Raw genomic sequence first — 9,929 nt, 5'->3', positions numbered from 1 at the left:
TTGGTGAGAGAGGGTCTCCTGTAGCACAGGCTGGCCTCAAGATCACTGTGTAGCCAAAGAAGACTTCAACTGCTGGTCCTCCTGCCTCAATATTCCTAGCTTTAATAATTGCCATGTGATCCTTTATGCTTCCCTGTCAGCTTAGTGGCCGCACCTGAATCTACTGGTATATTAAATACCGTCTGTGTCCTCAGGACACAGTCATCACCCCGCCTCGCAGAACGCTTCGAGTGCAGACGTGAGTTATTACAAACTTGTCACAGAAGGCTAGGGACCAAGTAGAAAGTGAAAAGGGCGGCGGGGGGGGGGGTGTTAACACCATTAAAATTGATCAAGGTGGCCTTCTTTCCTCCCTAGTGCAGGGCCCTCCTCCTTGGCTTCTGAGAGGCACCCAGAAGATGTGAGAGAGGCAGACAGGTGAGACATCCGGGTGACCCACAGAGCTAACAAAGCTGGGATCACCTGGTCAGCCCACCAACTGAAATCTACTCAGCAGTAATAAGATTCCCCAAAGCTTGGCTTCCTGGGGCTCGGTCAACCATCTAGCATCCAGAGAGGACCACCCAGTGTTCTCAGCAGCAGCATCCTGTCTCATTCTCCTAGGTCTGGCCACCAGGATGCTCCTACAGAGGAGGCCAGATCTTCTACCTGCTTCTTCAACCTAACTTCGTGCTGCTTTCTCTTTTCTCTTCACCTTGTTTTCTTGTTTTTGTTTTTTTTTTCTTTATTTTTTAATAGACCGGGTTCTGTGGGTAGCCCAGGATTACTGGAACAACAAGTTCTACAATTGTAGATCAAGCTGACCTTGACCACCTGCCTCTGCCTCCCTACTGCTGGGATTAAAGGCGTGCACCACCTCCAGGCTGACCTTGTGCATTTTTTCACTTTTTTTTACTTTAGTGTGTGTGCAGACACATTCACACATTATGTCTACACTTTTGTACTTGTGCATCAGCGTGCTTATACACATACACTTGCAAGCTCATGTTATGTGTAAAACATGTGTAGCACATATGTAGAACATATGTGTAGCACAGGTGGTCAGTGTCAAATGCTTATACACATACACTTGCAAGCTCATGTTATGTGTAAAACATGTGTAGCACATATGTAGAACATATGTGTAGCACAGGTGGTCAGTGTCAAATGTCAGTTTACTGATGCTGTACAGCTTGTGTTTTAACGTGGGCTTTTTCAAGGCCAGTGAGGTTGAGATGCCTCAGCCTCCAAGGGTGGCACACACCTACAATCCTGGCATTCAGGAGTCAGAAGAAGGCAAATCTCTGTGAGTCCAAGGCCAACCTGGTCTACACAGGAAGGGCTCATATCCAATGTTTCGTAGAGGGCTGTTGGATGGGGCCCATCCCCTTGAGGCTGGTCTGCAGAGGCAGCAGGCTTCACACCCAGCCATCTCCGGGCCCACTAGCACTCAGAAACTTGATTGCCCTCATAGCCGTCCACGCACTTACCTTTCACAAAGCCCAGCAAATGCTGTGGTGAGCTGGGTCTAGTCAAAGGTCATACCATACAGCTTCTGCAGGCTGAATTTGGAAAACACCAACCTTAGCTACTGGTACAGCCTGAGAAAGACAGGCCTTAGCAGCCAGGATGGGGGCCAGAGTCTTCTGAGGCTCTTGAAAGCCTGCCCTGGCTCTGGGAGGAAGTGGGAGCCAGGACCCTTTTCCTTTGCTTTCCGGGAAGCAGACCTAGGAACTAGGGGCCTTTAAACTATTCTCAGGTCTCTTACTGAAGGGTCACAGAGCCTCTGGGGAGGATTTATGATGTGGGTTGATCCAAACCAAGAAAGGAATTTCTCCTCCCACCTCTTCATTAAATATTAAGCCCAGCCTCCTAACTCCAGCTAGTGCTGTTAGGCCTGAAGGTTCCATTTCCTTTGGGGTAAATGATAATTTCTGGAAAGGAAGGTGACTCAGGGCTCCTACGGTGGGCTCTCCTAGGTCTGAAATGCCCAGAGCCTGGCCCTGCCTCCACACTACAGAGAGAAGACAGGAAGGGCAAGGACAGCTTCCTCTCCTCTCTTCAGCAACTCCCTCACCTAACCCCTCATTCCAGCTGGCCCCAGACAGAGACTCAAGGCTTCACCCACTAGTTTTCCAGATGCTCTCTCAGGGCTTCCAGGCTCATGACCTTCTCCCTTGCACATCCGGTCACCGAGATGTAATCCATGTTGGACAGATGTCACCGTGTGGGACAGATGTTACCGAGTGCTGCCCCATCTCCAGTGGATGGGCAAGGCTCATGCTTTCTTCCCTCATCCTGGGTGAAGAACACCTGGGCCCTTTTAGCATGTTCACACGGGCTGTGCACATAGGTCACATGAGTCAGAACAGCTGCACACATTAGCATGTAAGATCATGTTCTTTGGGAAGGATGTGGGTGGAGGCCAGAACACAGAGTCCCCAGGTGCCAATCCTTGAGGTGAGACATGGGACACAGAGGGATGAAGCGTGTCCTAGAAGAGTGATCCAGAGACTGGGGCTGAGGAGCAGCTGACACCTCCAGGCTTGGCTGACAATGGAGCCACTTCAGCTTCGGTGTGGGGCACGTGGGCACAGTCAAGGGGGAGGTTCCTGACCACGCTGACCCCAGCTGGTTCCACTCCTAGGCAGAGATACCACAGCTCTGTGCGGATAAGCCTGGAGTATTTCCCTCCCTATCCCTCAGGGGGCAGCTGCAGACTATTAAACAGAAACAAAAAAACAACTCAGTTCAATGACAACAAAGACAGAGAAACCCTGTTTGCCTTTTGGCTAATCCGCAGCCCTGGTCACCCGCACAGCTAGACTCTGCATGTTCAGGCATATATTTCTGTGTGTCCTTGCATGTGCTCTTGTGTGTGTTAGCTAAGGCCAGGCTAAGAACTCCAGGAGACAGATGGTTAGGCCCTGGAGAGCAGGACCAAAGCCCCAGTGCTGAATGTCCTGTAGACACTGAAGCCAGGGCTGGAATTGATGCTGGGGAAATCCCTGTAAGTAGAGATGGTCGTGGTCACTAGAGAAGCCGTGGGCCTGTCAAAGAGAATGACTCTATCCCTTTCTGACCTTCTTCAATTCTCTGAGTTCCTGCCAGTACTCAGTACTTGGAAGATATGAGAAAGTGTGCCATCTTGTGGAGACATGTGGTATTTCTCCCTGAACTTCTGGTCTATCAAAAATAAAAGAGGCAAAAGGGCTTTCTCTACCGTGGGGCATGTAGTGTCAAATGTTTGCAAACACGAGGCCATGCACAATGACCCTTTTGGATGGGTGCAAAGCTTTATTTAAGTGCATAGTAATACACAGTCATTTCAGAGGCACAAGAGCAACTTGCTGTGGGTACCAGCTGGTCAGAAGAGCAGAAGTCTGAAGGGGCCATTTCCATTCCAGAGAGGGTAAAGAGTCCACTGGGAAAGGTGACAGAAGTTACCCCCTTCCACCTTAGGGAATCCTCAACAGTTGTGGCATGCTCTGCAGAAGGGGCAAGCCCCACCTTTTCACGCTGCACAGCCCCAGTGCGCCCTCTGCTGGGCACAAGGAGGACCAGAGGATTCTTTTAACACAAGCAGAAAGGAGGGCTAGAGGCCACCACTGGAGCCTGGGCCTCTTTACAGCACTTTCCGGTTGGCAAGGGGTGAACTAGAAATCCAAGGCCTCACTGTAAGAGCTGTCTGCTGTGCCTTGGGCGCTGAGGATGGATACTCACTGCCTAGCTCAGGGACCCTCAGGAAAATGGCAGTAAAGGTGGGTCAGTGTGGACAGACGCATGACAAAGGCGCAGGCGTCCTGGTATTTCTATCTTAATGACTTTGGACCTATAATAACCACTATGTGGACCTCAATGACAGGAGGCAGACAGCTGTCTGGCAGTGCTCTGGGAAGAGCGAGCAGTGACGTGCTCAGGACACCCTAGCTAGTGAACTGAGGCATCACTCCTGCACCCTGCCAAAGAGGGCAGCAGGCATGCACGAAGGGCAACATGGATCTACTGCACCTGCCTTACAACTATGTATTTTGATCAGAGTCGGGGGAGAAACAGTGGTGTCACAGGAAGATGGCAGCAGAACAAAGAAGTTCAAGGCCCATCACCGTGATGCCCTCGGTCCTCTTTCTGCATCAGGGCACACCCTCTTCACCCCACAGACAAGACACTGAGCCTCCTCTCTGCAGTGTTTCAGCTTCCCCTCCTCTTCCCAGCTCTGCAGTTCTCTCTCTGGGGATACCAGTACCAAACTACTCTCTCTCAAGCCCCCGCAGAAGCCTTCTGATGGCTGGTAATGCTAGTCACGCCCTGCTGGCTGGGTCTGAGGGCTTATGTTTGTGTTAGGCAGGGCTGGGGAGGGCACTGTGGTAGGACACAGACTTAACTGTCATAGAAATCTATGTGGGCTCCAGACTGGAAGGTGTCCTTTTGCAACAAGCTCAGCAGTTTCTGGGCTGATGTCCCACAATCCACCAGCTCCCCATTCGACTTCAGCTTCTGCAGTCCGTTCCTTAACTCTGGGTCCTTGGAGGTTTCTCGAGCCAACTGCTGCATGTCTGTGTCCAGGGGACCTAGAGGACAGAAAGCACAAGGGAAGGAGAGAGGTTGTAGATCCCCACTGTGTGGAGGGTGGAGCCCAGTCACGTCTGGCCTAGGCTCCATTATGTTGCCTTTTACATTTTTTTCCTTTTTATCAGTTTTGTTCTCTATGGATTTCTCTCTTGAAATTCAAGCTCCTCTTGTCTTAGCCTCTCTAGTACTGGGATTATAGGTGAGGGCCACCATGCCCAGCTCACATTCCTACTGAGTTTTGGACTCAAAGCTAAAGACTATTAAGCACGGTTTAAAATCAAGATCATCCTCTCTGGTCCATGTAACACCTCTTCCCATCTTTCCTACTTGTATCCGTGCATACGTGGACCCTGCAGGTTCCCTACTCCTCCTACGTCCAACCATGTGAGACTTCCAGAATGGCCTCAAGCAGGTTCATGCCATAACTTTGCTTTTCTCCTTTCTTTAACACCCTCTTTAGCTCTCGGGTAAATTCATCAAGCTGCACTTTGCTGGCTCAGTTGGAAAAGTTCTTGCTGTACAAGCATTGGGACCTGAGTTCAGATCCCCAGCAAAAAGCCCAGTGTAGGGGATGAGAGAGAAATGGCTCCCTGTTAAGAGCACTTGCTGTTCTTGCAGATAACCAGGGTCTGAACCTCAGTACCAACATAGCAGCTCACAACTATTTGTGACTTCAGTTACAGGAGATATGATGCCCTCTTCTGGCCTCTGCAGGCACTGCATGTAATGAACAGATACACTTCAGGCAAAAACACCCATAAACATCCCCCACCACGTATTCTCTCTCAGGACTTGTCACTCTAACAAGTTTTCTCACCCTTACTTGCATTTATGAAGAATGAGGGCTAACTTTTATATATTTTTTTAAAATGCTGCAAGATCCCTGGTGGCAGTAGGCAGCCGAAATGCTGTAGGTCCCAAATGGTGGTTGCGGGCCATGTTGCGGCAGGCAGCAGGCCCTGGGTGCAGCCAGTCCCAGGCAGAGAAGGCTGCTGGTTCCGGAGCAGTGGCTGGTCCCGGGCCGGGAGACACATGGCGGGCGGGCAGGAGACAGACATGGAAAGACACGACATGCAGAGTGAGGTTGAAAATTTATTTAGCGAGTTATGAAGGGGGAAGGGAGAAGGGGGGCAGAGAGAGAGAGACAGAAAAGGGGGGAAGCAGAGAAGTGGGGAGATAGGCAGAAGCAAAGCTACCTCTCCCAGAGGAAGATGGAAAAGGGAGAGAGCTCAGGCCTGAAGCTGAAGACCAGCCTGCTTCAGGGGATGGGGGAGGGAGTGGGCGTGGATTGTCTCTTAAAGAGACAGAAAACCATAACACTAACAAACAGCCCAGAAGGAACTGTGCAGCCTACCACAATTTTAAGGGTTTTCAGAGACAGAAAAATCATAGACCCCAGGGCTAGAAGAAGATTCACTTTGCTTCACTGGAAGGTTCTCGAGTGTGTCCTGTCCATAGTTTCCTGCTCCTGCAGACCTCAAACTTGCTGCCAAGCCAGTGCTGACCTGGAACTCCTGTTCTCATGCCCAGTTTCATGGCCTAGAGCACCTCCTTTGAGCTCAGGATTGCTATCTTTGCAAACACACCTTTCTAGGGTCTTTGGAACCCTGTTAGAACATTCTTCTGGAGACTGAAGTGAAAACTGGAGTGCTTCTGTTTGCCTTCAGGCTCTGGGGGATTCCCAAAGCTCTCAGTTCCTCCATGATGTCCTAGGCAGCCTCAAGAGATCTAGCTTAGCTCTGGGCCCATCTGGAATCACTCCCGCCCCCTAGCTGTACTTTACATGTGATCACAACTGTCTGAAAGAGTCTTCACTGAGTTGAGAGTAAAACAAGCAATATCGTGTGTGTGTGTCTGTGTGTCTGTGTGTGTGTGTGTCTGTGTGTGTGTATATCTATGTGTGTGTCTGTGTGTGTATCTGTGTGTGTGTGTCTGTGTGTTTGTCTGTGTGTGTGTCTGTGTGTGTCTGTGTGTTTGTCTGTGTGTGTCTGTGTCTCTGTGGAGGTCAAGGACTAGGTCACATGAGGAGACCCAGCAAAGACCAAGAAGTTAGAGGCGAGTTTGGATCCTGGTCCTCTCTGCAGCATGAGACAGACCATTTTGTCTCCCTGCCTCCAGGCTCCTGACCTAGTCCAAAGGGGTACAGACAACTGCCTCTCACCCTTGAGCTCTCACAGTCCACCACATATTGCTACCTTCTAAACACAGAAATCACAAGCCTAGAAAAAAGCCCCCGCCCTGTGGCATCTTAAAAGGCTGGTCAGACAAGACAAGGCGTCAGAAGACCACATACCCTGCAACTGTCATGAGAACAGGGCCCAATCTTATTCGTCCCGGTCCCTCTTTCCCACCCCATCAGTGTTCCAGCACAGTTCTGGGACCGCCCACCACTCAACAACGCCTGCCTGCTTGTCTTTGAGCATTTATTGTGGCCAGCCTGCGTGAAGCTTTGCTAGGTGTTGGGGATACATGGAGAAATAATATGTGGCCCTTGAGTGAGAAAAGCAGACAGCTAAACATATAAAGGTAATGTAGTCTTTTGTTTCCTAACCTTTATTTATGTTCATGTGTATGGGTGTTCTGGTCCCCCTGCTAGCAAGGCAACTCCTAAGGCTGAGTTCCTCTGCCCCGAACACTCTAACTTCTTGGAGCCTGCGTTTTCCTTGTAAGATGAAGAGTCTTGACTGAGGGGTGCAATATATTCTTTGGATTCTTTCCTAAGAATACAGACCAGGCTCACCTTGCCCAGCCCCCAGAAAGATCGGGAGGCTTCAAGGGCAGGACCACCCACCTACCTGGAGCATAGCTTAGCACCCTCACACCAGGTTCCTCAGCAGCTAGGACCTGGTACAACATGTCTCGGGCAGCCTTCCCGGCGCAGTACAGCGCCCAGCCCTTATAGGGCTGCAGGGCACACAGAGATGAGATGTTAACCACGGTCTTGCTGAGGCCAGGGCTATCCGGGAAGGCATTCAGGATGCCCGAGGTCAAGCAGAGCATGGAGGTCAAGTTCAGAGTTCAATAAGTGTTCACCTCAGCTGGGTCGGTCACGTTCAGGAAGCCTTTGGAAACATCTCCAAGAGTGCCTGAGAAAACAGGACCGAATAAATGACACAGCAGCAGGGGCTTTGTTCTCAGTTCACAGTCTCTCCCCACCTACCCCAGCTCTGCAGACACCCCTAAGGCAAGCTAAGAATACACCTGTCTGAGTGCTCTTCAGAAAAGCAGAGGATCTGTTTAGAGACCTGCTGTCTTGACTCACGCTCCCACCAGGAGGCACTGCTCCAGGCGTTCGAGAAAGATCTATAGGAGCTTTAGACAATCAGGCTGTCTCCACTTGGACTCTGGACTTTCAGGGACTACCCAAACGGCGAGAGCCTACAGCCCGAGTCTGGTCAGTCTAGTCGGTCTGGTCGGCGGTATCACCTGCATTGTTGATGAGCAGCAGGCGCTGCAGCCCCTCGGGCCTGGGGAGCTCGCGAACCGCGCACAACAGATGCTGCACGCCGGCCTCGGTGCAGAGGTCGGCGGCTGCCCGCACCACTCGCAGGCCTGGATGCTGTGTGCCCAGCTCCTCCTCCAACTGCCGCAGCGCCGAGTCACTGCGTGCGCTCAGGAGCAGCACCGAACCGGGCGACAGCAGCCGGGCCAGCAGCGGGGCCAGGGCGCGGCCGAAGCCCCGGGAGGCCCCAGTCAGCACGCAAACGGTAAGGCCCAGCCCGCCTCCCTCCATGCCTGGAACTCAGTGGCGCGCACAGCTACTAAAGCGACACGGGGCGGGCCTACCCTTCGCCTGGGTTGAGGAAGATTTGGCCACCACCCGCGTCTGGATGAAGAGACCAACCAATTGCCAGCGAGGCGTGGCCTGGTAGGAAATCCCAGTCCCCTTACTAGGACGGCCTGCTTCCCCCTTGAGCCACTCCCACAAGCTCAGCCCCTTCCTGGAACCACGTGTTCCAGAATTGGCTTCCTCCACCACCAGGGTTGGTTTGTCTTCATCCACACAGGGCATATCAGAAAAGGATCAGTGACAGCAGTGGGTGAAGTCCTTCCTTGCCTGTGTAGAGTTTGGGTCCCCTTGCTCCCTGGGTGAAAGGAGCTTCCTTTGGACGAGTATAGCAGCACCCCCAGAAGAAAATGAAGAGGACACTGGGAGAGATAGGATGAGTGAGAATCGCAACAGTCTCATAAGCAAGACAATGGCCCCTCATGTTGATCTCTTGGACCTGAGGACAGCAACCTTAGACTATAAACCCGTGTCATGCACCTATTAAACCACTTGATAATCTCAAATGGTAAAGAAAGATTCCCTTAGGAAGGCACAGTGGTACACACCTGTAGACCCAGCACTTGGGGAAAGTTGGAGGATAAGGAGTGTAAGAAGTAGATTGTAACGTTCCATTCTCAGTATGAGATGAGCTAGCATTGGCTGGAGTGACAGACAAGTTTAGGAAGCACTAAGCCCCTCCTCCCTGGCTAGTGCTAGCCCCTCTTTGTTTCACAAAGCTACACATAGTTTGCTTGATCACTTAGCCAGAATAGGGAAGTCAGCAATCAAAAGGGGCCAGTCTCAAGTCCAAATTTATTTATTGGATGAGGATTTTCTGTAGAGGATTTTCTGTAGGCCAGAAGACAATGTGTGTAGTTCTTTATGTGTGTCCACCTTTTCAAACGTTTTTAAAGGCAGATTCTTTCACTGGCGTGGAACAGCTTACCAAGTGGGCTAGGCTGGCCGGGGAGCCAGGGATATGCACTGCTTCCACAGTGCTGGGAGTGCAGGCACACACCACACCTAGCTTTTATAGAATGGTTTTTCAAGACAGAAACTCTCTTCATGAATATATGAAGAAACTTTATATAGTTTTATATAGATTCATATAAAATTTCTAACCCAATGAGGTGGGAGAACTAGGGGGTTGCAAGTCCTATATGCCTATAGGAGAGAGAATAGGAATGTCTCTCAATAGGATTTTTTTAAAAAAATAAAAAAAAAAACCACTGTCTTGCAGCAAATCAGTACCTGGCCATGTATGCCTTTCCTCTAGCCAGAGCACCTTCCTGCAGAACTGTATAGTTAAAACCACTTAGTTTTCTCGAGTCTCTTGAGTTTATTTTCTTATTTCCAAAAGGAGTTGAAGGATCAACACCTTGAATTTCAGGTGAATTCAAGGGCTGGGTTATATAAAATTCTGTCTCCAAACCAAACACAATACAGAAAAAAGGGAGTGGGCTAGGGAGATAGCCCAGACAAGGAAATGCTTGCCTTGCTGAGTTTGAACCCCAGAACCCATACTTAAACACTAGATGTGGCCGGATGATGATGGTGCTTGCCTTCAAGTGCTCAGGAGGCAGAGGCAGGTGGATCTCTGAGTTTGAGG

At 50.7% G+C, this 9,929-nt stretch overlaps 1 protein-coding gene across 4 annotated transcripts; it reads right to left on the bottom strand.

The window, feature by feature from the left end:
- Positions 1–3,262: 3,262 nt before the first annotated feature.
- On the bottom strand, positions 3,263–8,473 carry LOC121438004 (sepiapterin reductase). Of its 4 annotated transcripts, none has more exons than XR_005973024.1 (3): positions 7,978–8,325; positions 7,347–7,637; positions 3,263–4,550 (listed from the first exon to the last, which is right to left on the bottom strand). XR_005973024.1 is itself a non-coding variant. In XM_041638188.1 (3 exons), exons 2-3 carry the CDS (start codon positions 7,549–7,551, stop codon positions 4,360–4,362), a joined length of 396 nt encoding a protein of 131 aa, XP_041494122.1. In that variant the 5' UTR covers positions 7,552–7,637; positions 8,338–8,473; the 3' UTR covers positions 3,263–4,359. The 4 variants fall into 4 exon arrangements, 3 of the variants coding, with proteins under 3 accessions (XP_041494122.1, XP_041494106.1, XP_041494113.1); XM_041638188.1 differs by lacking the exon at positions 7,978–8,325 and adding an exon at positions 8,338–8,473; XM_041638172.1 differs by having other exon boundaries at positions 7,585–7,637.
- Positions 8,474–9,929: the final 1,456 nt, after the last annotated feature.

Source organism: Microtus oregoni, unplaced genomic scaffold (genome assembly GCF_018167655.1).
Source record: "Microtus oregoni isolate MIOR12 unplaced genomic scaffold, Mior012 000002F_ref0000024, whole genome shotgun sequence".
Classification (NCBI taxonomy): Eukaryota; Metazoa; Chordata; class Mammalia; order Rodentia; family Cricetidae; genus Microtus; species Microtus oregoni.
This window is presented reverse-complemented; position numbering and strand designations above follow the sequence as displayed.

What these genes read in the sequence shown, in the direction of transcription:
- LOC121438004 (XM_041638172.1), bottom strand. Translation starts at nt 8,284, where the DNA reads ATGGAGGGAGGCGGGCTGGGCCTTACCGTTTGCGTGCTGACTGGGGCC. An exon ending in GCTGCTCATCAACAATGCAG is followed by an intron (nt 7,638 to 7,977) that starts GTGATACCGCCG and finishes CTGTTTTCTCAG; the next exon opens with GCACTCTTGGAGATGTTTCC. An exon ending in ACGTGACCGACCCAGCTGAG is followed by an intron (nt 4,551 to 7,584) that starts GTGAACACTTAT and finishes TCTGTCCTCTAG; the next exon opens with GTCCCCTGGACACAGACATG.